This window comes from Artemia sp. Qi Xiang Cuo, chromosome 12 (genome assembly GCF_049724085.1).
Source record: "Artemia sp. Qi Xiang Cuo chromosome 12, ASM4972408v1, whole genome shotgun sequence".
Classification (NCBI taxonomy): domain Eukaryota; kingdom Metazoa; phylum Arthropoda; class Branchiopoda; order Anostraca; family Artemiidae; genus Artemia; species Artemia sp. Qi Xiang Cuo.
Window position 1 is genome coordinate 32,469,649 of NC_142805.1, and position 25,172 is coordinate 32,494,820.

Genomic DNA, 25,172 nt, shown 5'->3' on the forward strand with positions numbered 1-25,172 from the left:
GGCGAAGATGGGACAAGCTATGGCTAGAGATCACTGCACCATACGCTGACGACGGCGCAGCATGGCACTATGAAACAAAGAAGAGAAAATATAAAAAACAAAATAAAAATCAAAAGGCAAAGAAAAACGAGGGTAGTGTCAGCCGGCGGAACAACCTGAAGAGAAAACAAGCAAATATTTCGACAAGGACCTCCGCCAAGTCGTCATCAGTGAAAAAAAAAAAAAAAAAAAAAAATCTAACCTTTTGAAGTAGACTACACGAGAGACATAAAGACACCCAGAGTCTATTGACTCCCGTATTTGACTGTATATTTGTGCCTCATGTAGTCTAGTTCAAAAGTAGATTGTTTTTGTTTTTTTATGGCACTGAGGACGATTTGGCGGAGGTCCTTGTCGAAATATTTCCTTATTTTCTCTTCATGTTGTTCCACTGGCTGACACTACCTTTGTTTCTCTGCTTTTTTTTTACATTTATTATATTTTCTCTTGTTTGGTTCATAGGTCATGTAAAGCCAGTGTGGTCTTAGAATGTATTTACGTCAAGCATGGTAATCAACCGTCTGCCAAATTAGAATGCAAGGGAGAGCTGAAGAGCTTGTGTCTTGAGACAAGTACAAGTAAGTACTACTTTATACCCTAGTAATAAATATTGATCATACCATTCTTCGGTTTACTGTGACATATTTAATAAGCTTTTCGTCTTAACATCATGCAAGTATCATGTTAACTTATGGGACATTTATGACCAAATAAGTAATATCACTCATACACAAGCCGTTCTTTACAGTAATGCAACCATGATAATATATCAAACAGGCATCCAGCTTCTTCTTAGCTGGATCCGGGTTGCAGCGGTAGCTAGCAACCTAATAAGAGACGATCACGTCCAATGTAAAGAAATATAAAAACCCATAACTCCTAAAAAAAGAGTCAGATCAAAACGAAAAGTACACCAGTAGAACCGCCTTGTCAGAAACCCCTGTATAGGAAACTTTCTGTCTCTTGGCTTGAACAGCAAGGGAAATATATTGGCTTGAAAATCAAGAAAAGTGTCAGCTACTACAACATTCTGCCTAAACGGCATATTTTTTTTTTCTTTTTTTCTCTTCCACAGATAGCTTGTCACTGGAACATCGTAGAGAGTTGTTCAATGGCTCATTTTAAAGGAAATTAATTGGGTTAAAAATCTTTTGTAACTAAAATAAATTATTTCTAAAAGAGAATAAATTTTTTACACAAAGGATCGAAATGGTTCATCATAAATCCAGAATATGTAAGTTTCATCAGATATAATTTCATCCTGTTGAAGATTGATCAATGACTTCATAATCATAGTTTGTAGCCAGGTCGTCTCTTACTATTCCAATTAAGAAAAAGCCATAGGCTTTTTCCTGTTTGTAATTTCACAGTATTTGGATTGCAGTTGTAGCTAGTTATGTTACATAAAGGACCGATATAGTTCATCCGGGTTGCAGCGGTAGCTATTTTATCCGGGTATAGGAAAGAACAAACCCCAGTTGCAACATACGTTATCATATAGCTTTACTGTAACGTCCTTTATGGTTGTAACAAACGATTATGACGCGATATGAAGATTCAGTTTTTTTTTATCAAAAAAGTTATTTCATTTTAAATATTATGTTTCGGTACAAAAGGCACTAGATGTAGCAATTTCCTTTCAAATGAGTCCTTAAAGAGCCCTCTATGATACTCCCATTCCCCACTAGCAGTGAAGAAGAAAATAAGGACACATCAGTAAAGAACATCTCTACCTTTCTAGCTGTCCTTAAAATAAAATAACAAACATAATTTGTGAAATTTAAAAAAATTGCTGTTGAAATAGAAGCTAAATCCTATTTGTATTTCTCCTTTTAGACTAGTGATTTCTCTTTACTGCTATAGTGCCTTTAGTGCTTTAGTACCGATTTATTTACGCAACGTTGGTTTTACTCCACAGATCACAAAGATGTTGAGACTTTATACTTTCCTGAGAGCGATTCTCTTTGTTGTTCAGGTCAGGGGACTGTAAGTTTCCCGAATAGCGTTTTCATCCATGGCGAATCCAACAGTGTGCTTTATTTTTCGGTCCGACACCATTTCGTAGGGGTTCCAGGCTATTTTTTTAAATTTCCTTAAATTTCTTTTCAAAATAACATTTTACTATCAAGACTAATTTACCTAAAAGTTACCATTTCTGAATCAGATAAAAATGACAATTTTTCTCCCTCTCCAGTTTTAAATGCGGTTTTTTTTTTGGTTACTATGGGCCGTGTTTCGTTCCTAACTAGGTTGTCACTGCCGCTGCAACCATTATTTAATTCATTAGGCGTCTTTCAAATTATTTCGACTAATGTAAGGGATGTTATTATAGTAGGAATGAGATCTATTTTAATAGTGGTTTTCACGGGAATAACTGCCGAATGAGCACTTCAAGCGTCAAAATTAAAATAGATGAAAATTTAAAGAATACTTATGAAACGTTTTTTTTCAATAAAATAGTTTCATCACGACACAAATATCAAAGACACAATCTAATATAAAATAAAACAAGAGACAAAAAAAACCACCTCAAATAGTCAAATTTAAAGAAGAATAAAATCATTGAAACATTAAACTAAAAGACATAAATATATTTTAAAAAAAGTCATGCTGATAGCACACAGGTCTCATATAGACTATTTTAAATGATTTATTTCAAACTGGCATAGTAAAAAAAAAAAAAAAAAAAAAAAAAAAAAAAAAAAAAAAAAAAAAATTGTGTTAATTATAGCTAAGGAATTATAGCTCGGTGTTTAATAGTGTAGCTTATTATCTATCTCAGGAATGAGTACTTTCAATAAGGCTTTAATGACACATTGAGTAATTACAATTAATGCTGTTACTTTCAGAGATAGGAGTAAACTAAATTCTATGACCTTTTCCACTTCATCTTACATTAGCAATGACCGTTTACACTGAGGTCAACTTAAAACTGATATTATATATTTTTTAATAATCCAAATGGGCAGACCCTGTCGTATTGACTATCCATTGTTACCTGTCGGCTGGTCCTGAATATATATATATATATATATATATATATATATATATATATATATATATATATATATATATATATATAAAAAAAAAAAAAAAAAAAAAAAAAAAAAAAAAAAAAAAAAAAAAAATTGTGTTAATTATAGCTAAGGATCCTTCACCAAGCTTTATAGTTGAGATAGGACTTCTATTGCTTGAGACAGCAGAGCAACATCTTGAAAATACTGATTGTGGACACAAGTTTCCAAAAAATCAGAATCGAGATTAAGAGGTGGAAACTGATTTGTACCAACGAATACTTTCAGTACGATTCAAAGTTGTTAGTCCCCCGCCCTCCAGCAATATTATCCACAGCGAAGCTTTCGGCCTAAAAAAAAAAAAAACTTGGAGCTCCCACCCAAAACCATATCTGTTACCATCTACTTCAAAATACTGGCCATGTACCCAAGGTTTTTCCAAAAAGCTTCACTTTTCAAGAGTGTCTCCAATATCAAATATCATGAAAATTAAATTTTTCAGCATTAATATGTGTATCATTTCTTGTAAAAAGAAATAAAAATATATATAGGTAAATCAGCGAAGCTGTTATATTTTTCACTTAAACTCGTCTGTCTTTATTCTATTTGGTTATAAAAATTTTACGAGTTTCCCTCCATCTGCTTTCATACATGTGTTTTCGAACTTTAAACAGGAAAATTAAACAATTTACTGCACAGATTATGTAAACATATGCCGTAAATTCATTAGAAATAAATTATGAGAGATTCATAAATTTTAGATTCAGCACTATGACATTAATAATATCGTAAGAATAGAGAAGGGGTTCTTAGTCAATTTTTAAATATGGGATCTGTGCATATGGAAGACAGAACTTGAAAAAAAGGACAAGAAATTATGGAAGTCTTAAATACTATAAGTAGAATACACTATGATACATACTTAAAAGAAGGCTTTACTCGCCAGAGGTTCAGTCCCTGTCTGACTTGACGACGGACAATAGACTTTGGGAAGGGTATTTTTATACCCTTCACTCTTCCTGACTATAGCATTAAAAAGAAGAAAACAAGAAAATAGTTTATTGAAACTATACAAATAATTTCACGAAACTATTAATTACGTAAATGAATAGAATGATAGGAACTTAAGTTGAGTTCACAGGAACTTCAAGAAAGCCAAAATACTGATGGCAGCGACAGAACATCAAAGCAGTGGAAAGCTATATTCTTGAGAAGTATAACTGATAACAACAGAACATCCCTAATTTAGGTATTTCGTAATAATACTTAACACACGGCTTCCTGTTCTGCAAGACAAGTAGGCCTTTTTCACAAATTTGACAAGGAAAATGGCGCACCGAGTTTTATTCTGGGTAGAAGGAGGGCCTCACTTAAGAAAAGAAAGAGATTAAGTAAAATTTTAACAGACTACTTGAATAAATTATTATTTGCTCCAAAAATATCGAGATTTTACCTCTCTGATGAGGAAAATAGACTTTTCACCCATCTCCACAGTAAATTTTGATTTGTTTTCCCAAGAGCTTGACTTACTTGACTTAATTCTCCTGCTGACTTGGCGCCAGCATCGAGAGAGCAGACACTATCCTTCTCCAGCAAATACGTTCTTGAACTGCCTTGGGTGCATCTTACTTAGGAAATGATGTAGACTGTCGTGCCATCTTGCTCTTGGGCGACCCTCTGGTCGCTTCCATCCAGCAACCACAGGGTTAAGGTCATATACGATGCGACAAGAGGTTTTTTCTGTCATTCGGAGAAGGTAGCCGTATCATCTCAGTGTACGTTGCGCAAATTGCAGGGAGAATGGAACCTGCATCGTACTTGAGAGGAGGTTGGTGTTACTGATAAAGTCGTACCAACAAAGTTTCTCTATCTTCCGGAGTCATTTGCTTTGAATTATATCCAGCATCCTCAAAGTCTTGGTGGTTGCTGGCCAAGTTTCTGTGCCATAGAGTGGGACTGACAGATGCATTAAATATCCACATCTTTGTAGGACGGCTGACAAGAGGGTTGCGCCAAATGTTATTAAGTCTCTCTAGGACGGAAGTTGCTTTAGCGATTCTTGCGTTGACTTCGCTCTCGACATATCCATCACTTGACAGAATTTAGCCAAGGTACAAGGTTCCCAAGGGTAATCTCGATATATCTAAACTCAAAATCATACTCATTTTTTAACAAGTTTTCCACCCACATTCCCCCCCCCCCCCAAAAAAAGGAAATCATTACTCCAACCAAGGACTTATTCTGTGTAAAATTATATACTCTTGTATATAGAGACAAATCGAAAATGAAACAATTAGGGCCCTCTGTAAAAAAAATGCTGATGAAACTACTACGATTGCGACCAACGACTAGAAGATACAATATAAAAAAGTAAAAAATAAAAATAAACAGGTTTTGGAGGATAAACTTGTATTTCACCCAGCTTACCCCTTGATCTTCATGACTGTATGGATCCTTAATGAAAGCATCAAGTTCATGAGAGTCATCTATACCATAAGCTTCTGACACATATTCTTCCCAAGTGACAAATCCATCATGATCTACATCTGTATCTCCAAGACGTTCTCTTGCCTCTTCCTCTGAAAGTGACCTACAACGAGAGCAAACCAAATCTATAATAAAGAAACAAGATTTTGCGTCGCGTTTTTCAAGCGTTTTTTTTTTTAGTTAATTCACTGAGTTGTCTGATTCATAGATCTTTTAGATTTCCTTCCTGGAAATGGGTAAAAAAATACTGGTGGATTTTATTCTACCTTCTTAGTCTGTCGTGATGACATCCGTCTCTGGCGAAGAAAAACGGTTTTATCCATAGTCTCGATATTTTAACCACATATACAGCGATTGTCATCAGCAGATATAGTAAGGGGCTAAAATTATAGCTAACATATTTATACAGAAAAAAATAATTATTTCGGGTTCAGTCAATAAATTTTTAAGTAAAATTCAAATCCAACATATGTATAAATAAATATAAATATATATAGTAAATTTTCTTCTTTAATATTACCAAAATGTAAGTTGAATTTCTAATGAAGGAGAGAAAATCTTTTTCGTCTTCTAATTGCAAAAGAAATTATGTTGAATTTATATTTATATACTTGATTGCTCACACCTCCCCATAAATACGACGTAATACCTTAAATTTGGTATTTTTTTCCCAAGACAACATAACATTTCTATGACGAACAAACAATTAGAAGACGACGAAGATTGTGTCACCTTCATTAGAAATTCAACTTACATTTAGGCAATATAAGAGAAGAAAATCTCCAACTCAAGACTTCGGATGAACACAGATATTGAACTTTCTCAGGCAAGTCTAGTGAATGATTCGGAAGTAATTATTTTGTTGTGTATAAATATGCTAGTTTTAATTTTAATACTTTAGTATATCTGCTGATGACAATTGCTGTATATGTGGTCGAAATATTCAGACTTTTGTATCTGTTTTCACTGTCTAACAAATGGACTTATACCCATTTGAACGCTTATTTGTTTGCCTTCATGGATAAAACCCTTTTTCTTCGCCAGTGACGGACGCCATCACGACAGACTAAGAAAGTAGAATAATATCCATCAGTATTTTTTTACCCATTTCCAGGAAGGAAATCTAAATTATGCCAGAATTATCTCATTAAACTGCTATCGTGACCTTCTTTGGCACTAAGTTGGCTTTGGCTTTCTTTTGCACCTATTCATTGAAATAAAAACCTTCTTTGTTTAATAATGTTCTTCGGTGTACTCAGATGAATCCATGTTTCATCAGCACCCAACACTTCAGAAAAAGCTATAAGCCAAAATGTTTATCATATGATGTGTGCTGCTTGATAATAATAAAAAAACAACTTACTACTAGTATATGACAATCTAACTTACAGTAGCTATAAAATTTATATGAATAAAACAGTTCTTTATGAACTGTATGTTAGGCATAAATTTCCCTTTATTTTTATTGATATTCAGATTTCGTATGACTCAAACCAAAAACAGGGCATAAGGTTGCTTATAAGTTGAGGTAATAGAGAAAAACTGAGGTTATTTTTATGCCGACAGACAAAGAGTAGGTAAAAACAAGTCACATATCTATTCAACGAAAAGGCTATTCCCCAGTGCTCTCTATTCAGTAAACACATGGACAAAAAATCTTCAAAAGCAAGAGAGGCATGAAAACGAACATACCTAAATGACCTGAGAATCCATTGTTTCAACTCAGGTCGAGAAATAGTTCCATCTTGATTTTTGTCCATTTTGACAAGTAGATTTCCTAATCTTTTTCTAGCTTCCTCAGGAGGCAACTGATCAAACTCTTCAGCTTCTTTAGTGCTACCTAAGATTAGAAAGAAAAATATTTATACAAGGAACACAGGATAGCCCCTGAAACTGGTCAGAAGGGACTGCTATCAAATGTTACAGACTTATTAATTCTCATGAGTGTTCTTGTTTTATGAACTCACAAAAACTGGGTTTGAAGGTAAAAAAAAACATTAATTCTAGTGAAATAATTTCATTAAGAACCTTGGGAGAGGTTAGCCCTTTCCCCCCTCTTATGCTCTAAGTTTGGTAAGCCAAAGAAAAAAATAATAATATGATAGCTAAGGCTAATATATAGCACTTGTAGTTCGAAGAGGGTGTTTGCCCTCCTCCCCGTCCAGTCAGTCACCCCACTAAATTTTGATTGGTTTAGGAAGAATGCCGACTTTTAGGGCAATATTTTCCCTGCCCATCTTACAAAACCAAAAACTATTTATAACATTTTTCACTCGGTCTGATATTTTCGGCATTTTCACTCATATTTTACTATTTTTCTTTTATCCTCAAATACTTACGCTGTTATCAAACATCAAAAATATGAAGAAAAACATCATTACCAGATAGCAAAACAAAGAAAAATATTAGCGTGGTAGTATTAACAAAACCCAATTGATTGATAAAAAGTCTCCTCCCCCCCCCATACCAGACTGAGGAATGGTAGCCTAAAATACAATTTGTATGTGTTTCGACCCCCCCCCCCCACTCAAGAAAAACCTCTGGCGAAGAAACCTTCTCAATGGCCCATTCGCAAAGATATTTAAGTAGCTCGTAATACCAAGATTAAAGCTAGGGCTAATTTATGCCAATCAGAATTTTCTGTTTGACAGATGCCAATCGAAGAATTCAATGAAAATTTCTGATTGAGTCCAAATGCAGCTAGCCAATTCTCGATATTAGAAAAAAAAAAGTTTCAGTGGGAATGTGCCTTAAACTACTATGTCACACTGAATTTGGCGATTGAAACTCATCGGTTTAAATAACATCTCTCTTGCGGCCGACGCCAGCCAGTCCATGTAGCGATGGCGATGCTAATTATTGTCGCATCAGAAACGGAACGTTTTCGGTTTTTCCGGTAACATAAAAACATAATTCTTGCAATATGTTATAAAATTTATTGTCTCATATACAAAACAAAGAGTTAAGCACAGAGACAAGCGAGAGGGTGCCATCAATTTTGCCGAGCATATAATCTTAGCCTCGTTTTTAATTATTCTTGGTAGTAAACTATGGCCATTTACTCGTCGCCAGCAGTCATTCAAACCCCATTTTTTTTTGTCAGTTGTTGATTACTGGTCATTAGCGAATGACCAGTGAACGACAGATCAAAATACCCCAAATTTTCATATGCCTTGATCAGTTCTAATTCCTATTTTCAAGATGTGTCCAATAAATTTCACTTCTTTTCTGTACTTGATTCTTTCAATTACCAAATACATTTGCCAATACAACAAAATCTGTGTTTGACGATTGGCCGGTGTAGATAAAAACACAAAATAAGCGACTGGCAAAACAAGAACTTGGGAAAAAGTCAGCTGGTTACAGGTCAGGCAAATACCAATAAAAACGAGGCTATTATAATGTTTAATCCAAGCACTCAATGACTGTCTACAGCCGTGTTTTTTAATATTTCAGATGTGTTTTTTTATGATTGCAGCAACTCCTAAAATAATTTACATGTACTCAGTAACACATACACATCACTAAGTACATTTCAATTGAACTCCAAGATTCCGGAAAACCCTGGTTTGGAGAGAAGAAATTATTAAGAGGAAAATGAAGCAAAAATTATAAAAGATGATCAGCATACAGAAAAAAGAAGATAAATTCTTCATTTATACTAATAATCTGTCTAATATGAGCAAAGTTTATCCGATGCTCACACAGATATTCCCAAACAAGTAATATTCGTATATTACTTGTATATAGTATATATATATATATATATATATATATATATATATATATATATATATATATATATATATATATATATATATATATATATATACACGCATACACCAGGTTTTTAGTAGTAAGATAAACATGTTAAATCTTGAATCAGAATCACGCAGATTTGAAAATAGCATGATTGGTGGCAAAATATTTGGCAAAGGATCTTCCGACACCTCCTCTCCTTGCCAATTCGCTTGCAGAAATGCAATTACTTCAGAATTGTTTTGAAAATTCAAAGAAGCATTTTCAATTTATACTAATGGAGGCATAAAATAGTCCCATGATCCCACCTACCATATCCCCACACTGCTCGTCCCCATTTTTCAGGCAGAAGGCCTAATGATACACCTTGCTTGAAATAGAATAACGCAAGGAATTCCAGTGACTATAATTGGAGAACTAAAGTTGGCCTCATCAATTTTTTTGCACCAAAATCACAACAGCATTTTCAATGTGCATGATTGGAGAATCAAATTGGAGACATACTCTCCCAACACACCCTACTCCTCCCACCTTTAACTATTAAATCGAAGCGTAGGTATGTTGAACATTGTTCAAATCAATAAGGCCAGCCATGGTTAACAGAATCGCAAAGCGAGCCAGTTACCCCTCCCTCCCCCCAACTTTTTAACAAAAAAAGTAGTCATATTATACACTCTTTGCAACAAAATCATGTAAAAGAATTTTGATTTGTATCATTTTAGGCCCCTGCTAGGTCACCATCATCTGTTTCTCAGACCACAAAACAAAAATTACTGCAACAAAAATAGGGCTGCAACCCTTCCGGCCCAAAAATCTTACAAAAGGTCAGTGTATCATTTTCACTTAACTGAAAACCAAATATATTTTAATTAACTAACTTTTATAATTATGACGTTGAAAAAAACATTCTGTTAAGCAAAATCTTAAATTTTGAAGTGCTGAGATCTTCAGGTATTAACGTCGTTGAATATTAAATAAAGGTCAGTTTATTTTCATTGGTTCTTTCCAATCATTGATTATTATGATGATTCTACTTCATGTTTAAACGATATTTTGACAAGTTAAACCGCACTATTCGAAATACATATAATCTTCAGCAACCCTTTTCAATAGCACTATTACTGTTTGTAGTAATTTTTGTTCGTTTTAAGCTTGACTTGATCATTCAAGTTCCAGGGTTTTTGAATTCATTTATTTCAGTCCCTGTTACGTTTATGCTTAGTATTTAGCATTATTATTTATTTGAATTTCTGTTCGTTTTGGGTTTCATCTATTCATTGATAATAATTTCTGATCGTTTTAGGTTAGAATGTTTAACAAGCAAGTCAGATATTATGGCAAAGATCTCCACTAAGCTGTTTTCAGTGCTCCCCCCCCCAAAAAAAAGGAAAATGACTCCCACTTCCTTAATTTTGTAGTCTGATTCAAACGATTAGTTTTGTTTATTATGTATTTATGTTTTTTTCCTTCTCCCTTTTTTGAGCACTTAGGAGGCTTAGCGGGAGTCTGCTGAAACATCTACTTTGTATTTTTGTCTTTTTGTTTTTTTTTCCACTGCCTGAAAATCACTCTCGCTTTGGTTTCTCAATTATTTTGTATATTATTTTTCTTCGTTTTCTTTGTTTTGTTTTCTTGTCAAACGCCATGTATAGCTAGGGTGGTCTTCGAACAAATTGAAGTATGAATTAATATAGGACATTATTTCTGCTCGTCTTAGTCTTAGGTATTAATATGGCTCTTTACTTTTCCTTGAAATAAATTTTTAATCAATTGTCGAGAAATAGAGAATATTGTTGAGTTTTACAACGCAGCGTTTTTTCAGAACGCTTTTAAGAAACATGCTACGACTTTTTTCTTCTTTTTGGAAAATATTATTCTTTAGATATATCATTTTTAAAATTTTGAGGGGTTGAAAACGGTAGCGTTCAACCGATGGCGAGTAAAAAAAAAAAAGAAAGAAAATCCATGTTGCTATCGTAATAATTTTGTCAGTCAAACCGACCAGAGGTTGCTGCAACACTTTCCGTCTCCTTAGCAACGCAAATCTAGTTCTTTTTACGTTGAGACTCAAACTGTGAGAAATTAAGCAGCTAAAATTGATACAAGGCATTTTTTATAGTAAAAAGGTCATGATCCAAAACGTAGAACACAGAAAAACTCTTACCTAATATAGCTTCATGATCAAATTCTGGGTGATGTTCCCCACCTTCATAATGCGTATGATCTCTTGGACTAAATGCCCCATCTTCTTCTCGTTCTTTAAATCCATGCTTATGGACATGTCTTTCAGTAGTAGGTCCACATATAGCAGAAGTCAAAATCACAAAAATAAATGGTAAAACTTTCATTCTTTAAAATACTAATTTGTTCCTCACTGACTATGAAGATTTAATTGATTTAGCAGTTGTGCGGGAGAAAATCTGATGGAAACTAAACTATGAAGCTTATAATCCTTTAAAAATGAAGTGGATCACGTGCGCATGCGCCTAAGGATCCAAAATTGATCACGGAAACAATTTAGGCCGTCCGAAACTGAGTTCCAATCTCCTAAAATAAGTGATACAAGACATTCACTATTATAACTGAAAAGGTAGGCTACAGTATAGCACAAGCATTAGCCTTAAACCAATTGCAGTAATTAAAAAGGTGCTAGCTTGCAAAATGTGAGTATTACAAAAAGAAGGAAACAATTTAGAACAGTGACCGTTTATGGAAGGATTCATTTGCTAAACTTGCCTAAAATACTGTACAGCCATACCCACACACGTGAAGTGAAGATGAAACTACGCATAGTGAAGATGGAACTACGTTCCCCTTACTACCAGTGGCGCACAAAGGTCTTCTGATACCCGGAACGGAACTGCAACCTGTCTCCCCACCCCTTTTTTGGATTTTTTTCCCCTACTTTTTACACAAATAACCTTTAAAAATCATTTAAAGTGTTTACATTACGGAAAAAAGGAGTAAAAGTGCGTTTAAAAATTTTTTAAGGCAAACATATTTAGGTAAATAACTTAACATGTAAAAAGTTTAAACAAATTAAAAAATGTTAAAACACAGTAGTCGTATTGGAATTATTACTATATGTGGCATTATTACTACATGACATAGTATTGTATTTAGACCCCGGCGCCGCGCCGATGAGGGAAGACCGGCGGCGGCGGGGCCAAAAACAGCGCGCCACGCCACGCCGCCGGCGCGATCAATGTTGACCGCAAACATTAATGTTTTCATCAGTCTTTCTCAAATCACAGCTTAAATTTACAACAGATTCGAGCCTATTCATGAGTTCAAAAATTCACAAGTCGCTGGCTGGAAACTGGTCTTCTTCGTTATTCATCAGGAGAAGTAGAAATCTGGTAGAAATGAAATGGCTGTGTGAATTCTTAATATACATTATTATCAAAATTAGTAGGTTTTTTTTCATCGAGCATCGCTGCATACAAAACTTTAAATACCGTATCACAAAATTTGTCAGTTATCTGGGTAAAAACTTTGAATATAAGTTTGAACTTAGAAGCTTAATTTTTTTTGCTCTTTTGGATTCCTAAAAAGCCTTCTTGATCTAAAAGTGGTTTTTAATAACAATTAAAAAAAAAATACATTTGAAGTTTTTTGGCTTCTTTATAGAATATATGTCATGTAGGCTAAGGCTGAACTGCTGCTTTTTTATTGCTTTTGGCTGCTCTTTTGCATAGTATTCATTTTTCCTTTTGGGGATTAATTCCAACTTATAAATTCATAAATATCTAACATCAGTCAAATTATAAACTGCATCTAAAAGGAATAAATTTATCACATTGAAAAATACATGATGTACACTTCACATGAGAACACTTCAATCACAATGAAACAAAAAACACTCAATGGTTTATTCGGTATGAAGAAAAATGAAGTGCCAGCTATTTTGTTAGGTAAAAAATGAAAAGCTCATCCATTTTAAATGTAATTAAATGAAATAATATACACACTGAAGTAGCTCCAGGAAGATGTTGAGATTTTCTTTTTAGTTTGTCACTTTTAATCTAAGCAAAATGTTAGGAGACTTAGTATCAGTTATTGAGTTTAAGCTTTGATTTCCAAATGCTCACAAAAATTATCAAATTTAAGAAAGTCACAACAATAAGTCACCTGTGGTCAAAATACTCAAAGACTCCTCTTTGATCCCCACCCAGGCTCAAAGCTTCTGCTATGGTCAGTTCCATGGAAATCTCCAAAGAGCTTCTTTTAAAAATAGCTTTCAAGCGTAGTTAGGGGCATTTAGCCTTTTTTGCTATTCTTCAAAGCTTTGAAAAAAGTGTTATAATATTCCAAATGTTACATTTGTTATATTTGTGCATATTTTTGGTCATCATTTGTGCGGTGATCTAATTTTTTAAACCACTGTAGATACGTAAGAACGTTGCGACATCTAGTACCCTGGGGTCATGAGACTGTCAAAGACTCCTCCTTGAACCTCCCTAATTGAAAGCTTTTATTATGACCTGGCCTTGTAATGTTACTTGGGCACTGGACCAAGGGCGCCATTGTCACTCGAGCGCAACGTTAGGTGGGGATGTCGATATCGCTTTCGTCACACCATTTCGTTTTAGTGTGAATCTGCCTAGTCCTAATGAATTAATCTTTTAAAATTAAACCCGTTTAAAAAATATAAAAAAAAAAAAAAAAAAAAAAAAAAAAACGGGTTGGACGCAAATGTCCCTTTCCCTTTGGAGATAAAACCATGCAAGTGCTGTATCAAGTATAACTCACAAAAATCTTGTTAATTTTTGTCAACTTTTCAACTTTTTGGCATCCCTGCTTTCAATAAAAGAAATCAAGGTACTATAACTTAAATATAATAACTTCCTATGCCCCCTCTGGATACCATCTTGATAGGATACCGTGTCTGTTTTAAATAAAAAAATAACTTATTGGCACCCCTGCTTTAAAAAAAACGAGGTCTTGTCATTTAAATATGATAGCTCACTACCCCCCTCCCCCCGGATACCACCTTGATAGGATGCAGTCTCTGCTTTAAATTAAAAAAAAAAACTTTTTGGGATCCCTGCTTTCGATAAAAAAATTCAAGATATTATCATTTAAATGTAATACCTCCCTACCCCCCTCTGGATACCCTCTTGATACGATGCCGTCTCAGCTTTCATTAGAATAATTATTTACTTAATAATTAACTAGGTCGCTACATGGTTGAAATAAACACGCAAAATAACCTTAAACAGTTTAGTGTTCCTTGAAAAAAAAATTGAGGGTATGAGCAAAGGGGTACAAAGACGACAACAAAAATGTCGAAACTTCAGATATATCTCAAATTATTGGAAAACTGAGTCATAGATTCGCCGTGGCATCCTAAAGATCCAAACAATCTAATTAAAAGGGAGCACACACGAAAGCCAAATTAGGCCAGTAGCCTATAAGAAATCGCAAAATACCCAAGACAATGAACAAGTCCTAATGGGGGGGGGGGGGCCTGGGTCTAAAAAAATATTTCAATGGTTTCCCCGGGAATTTGAAATAATTTTCTTATGTCTCCAATTTAAATGAAAAAAATTATCTTTTTGGCATCCCTGCTTTCAATAAAAAAAAAATGAGGTATTATCATTTAAAAACGATAGCCGCCTATCCCCCAACCCAATATAGGCAATAATTTACATTTTATTTATGAATAATATTTTTGGATAACTTCCGGCTAAATTTTTAATTCCCCAACCTTGTAAATAGCTTAGTCTATTGCTATATTTTGTCTCAGTAGAAGGTTTTTTTTTTTGGGGGGGGGGGGGGGGGAAAAACGTTTAAGAAAGAAGATTGTATTTTCTATCAGGCGTTCAACAATTGAGTATTAAACATTAAGAAAATCTTATCTAAAACAGCAAAAAAAAATCTGCACTTAAAATTCAGCTGTAGAAACAATCTGTCGGCTATCAATTTCAAAATCCAACTGAAGGCTGAAGCTGTATAGTAGTGAATGCGTTCTATAATTCTATTCAACTTGAAAACAAAATTCTTGACTATGAATGATGTAAGAAATAGCAATTAGGAAACTGCATTTGAAATTACTTAAACTCATTTCATAAAAACGATACTGTGTTTTGTCAACATATGAAGAACTGTGTATATTGCAATTGTTGCAATTGCATATTGCAACTGTTTGTTTTTTTATGCAAAGTAACAAAAGAGACGAAAATTAATGAACAAGAGAGTAGTGAAGAATTATGGTATGCAAAGTAATATTTGGCAGGGAAAGTCACCGGTGATAAACCACAAGGGGTGGCACCGGGGATAGTGTAAGCCTTGCTTGATTTCTAATCAGGAAAATCGAAATACTAAACCACACGAGAAGGAAAAGCTCCGACTTTGCGGTTGACGCAATAAAGAATTGCCGCAAAATTAATTTAAAGTCGACCGAACGCCGCCGCCTCTACCGGCGGTGGCGCGCCGGCGGCGCGCCGGCGGTGTTATCACCGTTCGGCGGCGTTCGACCGGGCGTCTCGTCGGCGGTGTTCGGTCGATCCGCCGGCGCGGCGCCGGGGTCTAATTGTATTATTACTATATTACCATTATTACTATTGTGATTACTATATGTGGCAAAGATTCATTTTTTTTTTAAACTGGTCAACAAGCCGGACTTATGGGAAAATCATTTACTAAACTGGCCTAAAATACTACACATCCATACCCACACACGTGAAGTGAATATAGAACTACGCATAGTGAAGATGGCACTACGTTCCTCTTACCCCCAGTGACGCAGAAAGGTCTTCCAACACCGGGGCAGAATTTCAACTTGTCTCTCCACACCTTTTTTTTAAGTTTTTTTAGTAAGAGTTTACATTACGGAAACCAAGAAGTAAAAGAAAAGTAAATTATGCGTTTATTTTTTTTTTTTTAGGCGAACATATTAAGGTAAATAAGTTAACATGTAAAAAGTTAAACAAATTAAAATATTTCTAAACTTGGTAGTCCTACTGACATTATTACTATATTATTACATTATTACTATATATATTACTATATTATTACTATATGACATTATTACTATATGTATTACTATATATTATTACTATGTGAAATAGTATTGTATTATTACTATATTACCAAGGGCGTCGTTTGGGGGGGGGGGGGGAGTTGCCCCCCAATAATGTAGATAAAAAAAATTATTATACATCCCAAGTCCCTTGACTATCCGGATATGGACCCCTCCCCACCCCTAATTAAAATGCTGTAGGTTCGGCCCTGTATATTAATATTATTACTATTGTGATTACTACATGTGACAAAGTGATCAATCAGTTATTAAAGGGTGTGCATTAAAAAGAAAAGCTTATTCAAGCTCCTAACGCCGTGATCCATGTTTAAACAAATAAAAAATGGTAACAAAAACTATCTTGAAAGTGACATTTCGTGAAAATAATAAATTGACAAGTAAACATGAAAAACTGAGGAAAAAACAACCTTTTAAGATCATTTTGTGTCAACCCTACAAGGATGGCACCTGAGGCAGCCTCACTGCACCCCCTTTCTTATAACACCGCCCATCCCCCCTCATTTTCCAGAAAAATAAATATTTTAAACAACTCGCAGGACATTTTTGAAATTGAGGACTTAAGAATAAATGGTTAGACCCACGACCCCTCTCCTCCTTCCTCCTAACGATTAGACCAGTGCTCACAGTTTCATTGCTAAAAGCAGGCTTAAATAGGATATTCAAGTACACATTTATAGTATGTACATCTATTTAATGGCTACCATTTGTAAGGTCAATAAACCTGAGCTACTGCTTAAGTGAGGCAGAAGCCGTTATTTGAAATCGGGCAGTCATTTTAAGGGCTTTCTTGGAATTATTTAAAGCTGTGTTTGTCTGCATCCCTGATCTTTTACTCTTTAAGGACACTCGATACTAAAAATGTCATTTAGCGAGTCTCGACGTCGGTGGACAGTCTAAAAGAGAAAGGGCCCATTAGCAAATTTTCCCAGCACCACAGGGAGCTTCCGAAGCAATTCTGATATAATTTCTTAGATATGCCAACAGTTTGGAAAACTAACGAGAGGCTAGTTTAAAACAAAGGAGCTTATAATCTCTTGCGAAATGTTAAACAAAACACTGTCCAATTAATGTACATACAACATAAATAACGTGCATCCTGTATCCACAAAAATTTAAATCAAGGCAGTAAGCACAACAGGAAACTTCCAAAGCTGTCAAAGAATTCAATGAGACTTCTTATGAGCTGATTTTTAATGTTTTCCAAGTAGGTATACTAAAATATTTTTTAGGGGCTGCCATTTCCTGAACTTTAAAAGAAAATTTACTCTGTTCAATAAAAAATATGCTTTCTAATGATGTAAGTTTCATTAAATCTGATAATCTCTGGCACAAAACGGGAGAGATTAAGTGGTTCTTCTAAGATCTCCGGGAGAGTGTGTTGGCTTTTAGTTTTATGTCGTATATTCGCATCTCTTATAAAAACTACACAAGTTATGGTAAGACTGCACAATCGTTTCTGAATAGTTTGGTCACACATACTAAAAAAGCTTGTAATGGGCGAGATAGGGAGATTCACTAAGGTATCGAAGATTTACCTTAGGATTCACTGGAATGCTAACAAAATATTTTAAGTCAAATAACAGTGATGAACAAAAGCATTACGATTCTTAGCTGATCGGTAAAAGGACTTAGGCTCATTTTCGAGCTAAACCAAGTTTTTCATATTTTCTCTCTAAATACAGGTTCTCTTGACTCAGTAGTTTAGAGACATAAGTTTCAAACTTTTAATAGAAAATAATCGGTCCTTGGACGAAACCAATATTTAGGAGACAAAAATGTTTTTGTATTCTTGTTTCTTTCCCTAATAAAATATTTTGAGTCACATTTTCCTTCAAAAAAAAAACTCCAGAAAAGGTTTATGTATTACAGATACGCTATTTTGACACCCAAAGTGAAATACGATATATTTTTATTAATTTAGCTACTTCACTGTGAACATATTTCAAGTCCCGCTGGAGCTAATTGCATCAGAGCTTTTAAGTGGATCGTAGATACGCCTTTGCTGGCCCCTACATCCCACTCTAAACATTAAAAGAGGTCTCCCCCCCGCGTACATAAAAAGCTTTATACCAATCATTAAAAGGTTTTAAAACGTTGTATGTGCCATTTTGGTGGGCCAGATACATATTTTCTTTTGATTTACCTTTAACCCTTACCCAAGTCCAATTGCAAGGTCCACTTAGCCCTTTGGGACCCTTTGAAAACGTCAATTCGGTCCCCCAAGTTGTCCCTGGGGTAATACAAATACGCTATTTGGATAAATAGGGTACATATGGTTACTCTTAACCTATCTTCCTACTTCACCGGTAATAAATCCTAGTCCTAGTCCAACAATGACTAACAGTGCCAAAAATGTTACACTGATTAGACGTCAAAACCTATAGATCCTTCTTCTCTGTCCCCTTTCTCATTGTAAAGATTCAAGATTCAGTTACCCCTTCCCTGAAACTCCCTGGAAGTTTCAACTTGGCCCCCAAACCTGTGCTCGAAATATTTCATATACATTGGTTTGATCACCCGGTAACACACAGTTTCTTTTGATTTTACCTTGATACTTAAATTTAATAAATTATAAATTCCACAGGTGCTCTTATTGTAAAGCGTTTAAATGGATTGAAGAAGAAACATTCTTAGCACCTCCCCAAGAGCCATGATTCAAGGTCCAGTTGCACATCCTACACTCTATGAAAGTTTCAACTTAATACCCAAAGTCATTCCCGAAATTTTATAGATGCTCCATTTCGTAGCCTGGTGCTACACAGTGTCTTTTGGTTATCTTGCTATCTAGACTTGAATATATTTGAATTCCCATAGGGGATTATGCTACAAAAACATTTGGGTGGATCAGACACCTAAGATAAGAGACTCAACTTAATATAAGACTTAAGAAAGCCTTACAAAAAGAGACTTAAAAGACTCAAGCCCACTCTCAGCATGAAATATGAAGTCCCTTGCCTTTCTCCTTCTTTCTCTTACACTATCTGAAAGTTTTAACTAGACCCCCCCCCCCAGGCCGTTCCGAGATACTACAAGTATGATATTTTTAAAACCTGGAAATTCCCTATGATTTAGTTATATTTTCTCAGAGTTCTCTTTAGTTCTAGGCAATTCAAAGCCTAGTCCCTACTCCTCAAGACAGTCCCTGACAGTTTTAAATTGCTGGCCTCTCACTAGATTTTTGGTGAAAAATATAAACTTTATGAACTTTTGACCACAAAAATATGAGCTTTATGAACTTTTGATTGCGCTTTTGATGAACCAATTATGAACCTAAATTTACGATGTGTGCACCACAGAAACTGTCCGTGGTCACCAAAAGCGGCAGTTGGTGTTTTCATCACTGGTGCACATATTCTTCTTGTTTTTTGGTGTTGTTTTTTCAAGAGTTTTTCAATACAACAGTACCGAACACACCACAACAAAATACTCCACTCTACTTGTTTCTTTTGGTAAAATATACCGAAATTAAGGACAACTTTTGTTTGTTTACCCTGCTCTGTATGAGATCAACCTCTCTGGCTACTTTATCTTCTTCGCGCATCTAAATCTTCGCATCTAAATCTACCTTCTTAACGGCTCAAAGCATAGATCCTACTTTCTATAAAGTCTTTGGTATCTATGGCTTTTTTTTAGGCTCTCATTAGCTTCTTGAAGAAGACTTTCTGCTACTTGTCTCTTCTCCTTTTCAACTGACTTCTTCTCAATCAAATCTTTTCCAGGTATTCAATGATCTTCTTCCCACATAACATCCTCTTTTTTCCTCTTCTTCTTTCCTTTTGGACTCCTCTTCAACCTGTTTAGATACCTCAGTTTCCGAGTATAGTTTATAGCTCTGACACGCATTTCGCCCCAAATTCAACAGCTCTATGGTAATAGGGACTAACTCGGGCCTGTTCTATAACTTCTTTAGAGCGTCAGAGACTATCAGTCCAGAATTGAGCATTTTCACTTTCATCAATGTATTTTCCTTGGGCATGATCCATCCTGACCGGGAAAAGTCACGTTCAACGTCAGCGTTCCCATGCGAATGCAGAGAGCTACTTTTACTATCTTTGAAGCAAATGGATATTCTGTCTGTCCTTGATAGTTTTTCAGACTAAAACCGAGTTCCATAAAACATCAATCGTCGATGAAGTCATGTTCCTAGGCAAGCTCGGCTCCAGCTGGAACAAGTTCCATTCATCACTGGCAGCTTCAGTATTCACAAGGAAAGGCATAAACCCAACGATTTTCACAAAGTCGCTTGTTCTTGTCTCCGGATTTGAATCATCCCGCCGCAGGCACCGGAAATGCTGAAGGGCACTTTGACTTAGTGATTTCTCTTCAATATGGCGGCAAGCGGCCAGGTAAGCAGTTCTGGCACTACTCCTGAAGTTCAGAGCATCAACATGTTGTACCTTCGACAGGCATTCTTCCACGACGTCACCGCATGCTACTTTATCAGATGGACGAAAATCCCCGCTTGAATGAAAAAGCTCAGAAAAAGTTTTTTTTCTTCTGAATATCAGTCAAAGCACTTTGCTTGACAGAACTGCTGGTGGTCATCATTACTTGTCGACGCATTTCGTCATACAGAATGTAGATAGGTGGTTCTTTACGTTGAAACAGCTCTGTGAACTGAGCAAATAGGTTTCAAAAAAATATGACAAAGAGAACTAATGCATTGGTTGTGGTACACTCGAGACTGCTAGATATCTCTCGGTATTCGCTGGACTTCATCGTTTCTGGTCTTTTCTTAGGAATGAATTTCAGGAAATACTCACCAAGAGCACCCCATTGCTCATCAAGTCTCTCAGCTGAAACAAGGTTTAGCCAATGAAACAAGGTTGAACCATCGACTTGGCACATGTTTCAGAAAACGACGTGGAGAAGCTCCACATCTTCACAAAACATGCAGTGTTACAGTTTGAAACGTTTTAAATAAAGCTCTTCCAGAGTTGCATGGCTTGTCCTTTACAAGGAAAAAGATGACAATAGCAAGTGGTTTCCATCTGATGGCAAGAAAAATATGAACTATATGAACTTTTTTTCTAAATCATGAACCATTTATGAACTTAGGTTAAAAATATGAACTTTTTTCATAATTATGAGCCCAGTGGGAGGACTGAAATTGATACAACACGTCGTTTCTGAGATATTAAGGATACACCAGTTTGATAACATGGCAACAATTTTTTCTTTTTTTGTCTCTATAGTTTCTTTTGATTTACCATGCTAATTAACTGAGCATAAGCGTCTTAAGGCGGTTATAGTGCAAAATATTTCGGTGGATCAGAGACAAAAATTGTTCAGCCCCTTTTACCTCCCTCCAACACAAAATTTACAGTCCCCTTGCACACCCTTTCCATACCTTACCAGTACCTAAACATTTCAATTTCATCTCCTACTACGTTCTTGATATCTTTTAGACATACTATTTTGATGACACTCATTATGCCTTTCGATCTACCTCTCTCCTCTCCCCATGTCAAAATTTGAAATCCACTATTGAAAACTCGGGTGCATATGGGTTTACTTATTTACTGAAGTGCACTTATTGTTTCCAGAATAACTCGAGAAACACTGCGAATATTGAACTAGCAAGCGATTCCTAAGAACTCTTAGCTGATCGGAGGACTAAGACAAAACCTTGTCGCCTTTTCTGCTAAAGCCTATCTGTGAGCAATGGTCGATTTGCATAATAAAGGATGTGGAGGTAATGTCAATCCCAGAAAGCATACTTGTTAGATTCTTTCGATTTTTCTGAGTAAAACAACTATCACAGACTATCTAATATCGTTGTGGTTTTCAGGGTAGCAGGGTAGCTAATATCAGGGTAGCAGAAAAGGGCAGAGAAGGGAGCATGGTTGTCCTGCAACAATCAGTGACCAATCACCTCTAATCGCAGCCTACATGGTCAACAGAAAGTTTTTGGTCCATTTCTGGGTCTCTCCCCTCCTTACAGAACATAATGGTCGATTCTTTGACCCACAAAACGACCTCTGGAACTTTTGACTAATCGCACACCCAAAATCAAATAAACCCATTTTTCCATTATAAAACAATGTGTGAACGATTGGCAATTTGGATTATTTACAGCTCTTGCCCCAGTGTCTATGGGAGGGAGGGGGGCATACCATCTCTGTATGACTGAATCAGTTGACTATTTTGAATAAAATGACCACCTCAATTTACATCGTATGTAAATTGAGGCGTAACTAGGTAGCTAGGTCACGTATGTGTATGGCGTAACTAGGTAGAAATAAGGGCATGGAAGTAGGGCTGAATGCCCTCCAATCACTTTCAACTGTTAAAGAGAGCACTCGACTTTTCATTTTTCCGGTAGAATGAGCCCCCTCCGAAGTTTCTGTGAACACTATTTCCATATGAAGTGGTAACAAAAATAATAAATCATTGCAGACAGGCGGCTCTTTACTTAGGCAATGTTACTCTTGTTATGAGGACTTTTGACTGGAATAAAGTTCTGTACCATATTTGATTAGATGCCCCCCTCCACTTCTCAAACACACAAAAATCATAGATTTAGCTTTGATTAATATTTTCATTTTTTTTTATATAAAAAAAAACTGCTCAAAATAAAGTTATAGTTGTTAGCAATACATAAGTATTCTTAGCAACTAAACAAAGTGCTTCAAAATTTACCAAAGGATTTTTTTTATTTAAGGAAAAAAAAAACTAAAATAGAGGTCCCCTTGGGGTCGAACAACTGGCTGGGACAAGCCCCATGGATAAGGCAAACTGCGGATGATAGACGTTATTTATTTTAATTTTATTCCCATGGACTATTTGATACTTGACAATATAGTTCACCGTTATTACATTTATTAAAACATGTTAATGATTTGAAAGATGCTTAAGAACATTGTTATAATACTGCAAGTAATACTCCCTGCACATTTCATGAAAACATAGTGGAAACTTCAACAAATGATCTAACAGGAATGATATTACGGCTGAGCAGTCCCTCAATATGCCAGGGTTCAGCTGTCCTAGGTAACTGCAACTTTCAGGAATGTACCTGAGGGAAGGAATGATCAACCTGTTCCACTAGAACAGGAACATACTTTAAACTCGGAAAATTGCTGTGCTACGTGAATAATATTCCAAGGAGTGGGATCTAGCCCATACTAGGACCTGCAAAAGTAATTTCGAATTCCTTTTTTTTTTCTTTATTCTCAGAAATATTCCTAGAAACACGTCCACTGCTTTAACTTTAAATAGAGGCCACCTTCTTTCCATGGCCGAGGGAAAGCAGAGTTCAAGCCAAATTTCTCCCTTTTTTGTTTCTTATAATTTCACTGTGTTTATTTATTGTTTGAGTTGGTTCATTTTGTTATTATTATTGTACCAGGGATAAAGTTTTAAGAGAAAAACAGTGTGGCTTTAAGAGGGGGAGAGACTACGTCGACCAAATTTTTACTCTAAAAATAATAATTGAGAAGTTCATCAAACCCCTTTAGTCCTCAGTTTTGTAGATTATGAGTTAGCTTTTGATTCAGCTGATAAAAGAGCTTCAGCGAAGGTCCTATTCTTATATGATATACCAGATAAATACACTAAGAGTGATTAGTGCTATGTACACGAATAACTATGCTGCAGTTAACGTAGGAAATGAGGTTAGTGGCTGGTTTTGTATTAAATCAGGAGTTAAGCAGGATTACGTGCTATCCTGCTTGTGATGGAGCACAGTAACATCAGTGTGAACACGGAAACAATTAGAAAAGTAAAACTCTTCTAGATTTAGATTATGCTGATGATTTAAACATCCTAGATGAAAATATTGGTAGAATGAATGGACTTTAAGAGGTTCTGTAGGGTACAGGGTACCAGAAAAGGTTTGAATATTAATGCTAAGAGTAGGAATAAGTGAAGTTAAAGAGGTTAAGTTGGGTAACAAGAAGACCAATCAAGTGGAAAGTTTCACTTACCTAGGTAGAATTATTAGTGAAAACAGTGGGCGCAGTGAAGATGTTAAAAGTAAATTAGAATATTGGGAGCTACAGTGATGACAGTGGTCAAGTATGGATCTGAAGCGTGGATGCTCCAAAATACAGGGGGATTTACTAGAAATTTTCCAGTGAAATTGCCTGTGGTTCATTAAGGGTACCAGACTGACAGACCATATCTCAAATAGCTGTGTCAAAATGTGGTTTAATCCCACTGTTTAGGGCTACAATTAGAGCTCGACATGCAGCTCTGCGATGGCTACGACACGTTTTGTGGATGAAGGATGACAGATCACCAAAGATGGTCCTTGTTGGCCAGCCACCGAGGGCCAAACGAAAAGCAAGTCATTACAGAATGGGGTGGAATGATGTCATAAGGAAAGGTCTAAGAGAAATGAAAACTTCTTGGGATGATTATAAAGAGGGAGGCTTTGGATAGATTGGGAGGGAAAAGGAGCGTGCGTAACTGTGTTGGATTAAGAGAGTTTGATGCTGAAGTGAGTTTTTAGTAGTATTAGTAGGAATAGAATGCTGAAATTAAACTATTCAGGTAAAGCACTAAAATACTTAAATATACAAGATATGCTTAAACTTACATGGTTCAGAAACTAGCCAAAATACGAAAATTTATGTAGGGACATAAGTAATCCATGAAGGGTCGTATCCAGGGGGGGGGGGGGTACAAGAGGATTTTTTTTTTTGGGGGGGGGGCTACAAAAAAACTTTCAAAAAGACATAAAAAATTTATTTATATTCATTTTTGTTACGTTTTTAGAAGTCGGACAAACATTTCGGGGGGGGGGGGGGGAGAGGGTAAAAACCCCTACACCCTGGATACGGCCTTGGATCCATGTTAAATTCCACTTATACCCTGACATGGAT

At 35.6% G+C, this 25,172-nt stretch overlaps 1 protein-coding gene across 2 annotated transcripts in view; it reads right to left on the bottom strand.

Moving 5' to 3' along the window:
• LOC148946027 (reticulocalbin-2) overlaps nt 1-25,172 on the bottom strand; it is a 42,517-nt gene that overhangs the window by 11,642 nt on the left and 5,703 nt on the right. For both annotated transcript variants that reach the window (XM_089097964.1, XM_089097965.1), the window contains exons 3-5: nt 11,464-11,846; nt 7,233-7,380; nt 5,481-5,643 (exon numbers count right to left, since the gene is read on the bottom strand). In XM_089097964.1, the coding sequence (XP_088954090.1) occupies nt 5,481-5,643; nt 7,233-7,380; nt 11,464-11,647 (495 nt within the window). In that variant the 5' untranslated portion in view covers nt 11,648-11,846. The remainder of the gene's footprint in view (nt 1-5,480; nt 5,644-7,232; nt 7,381-11,463; nt 11,847-25,172) is intronic.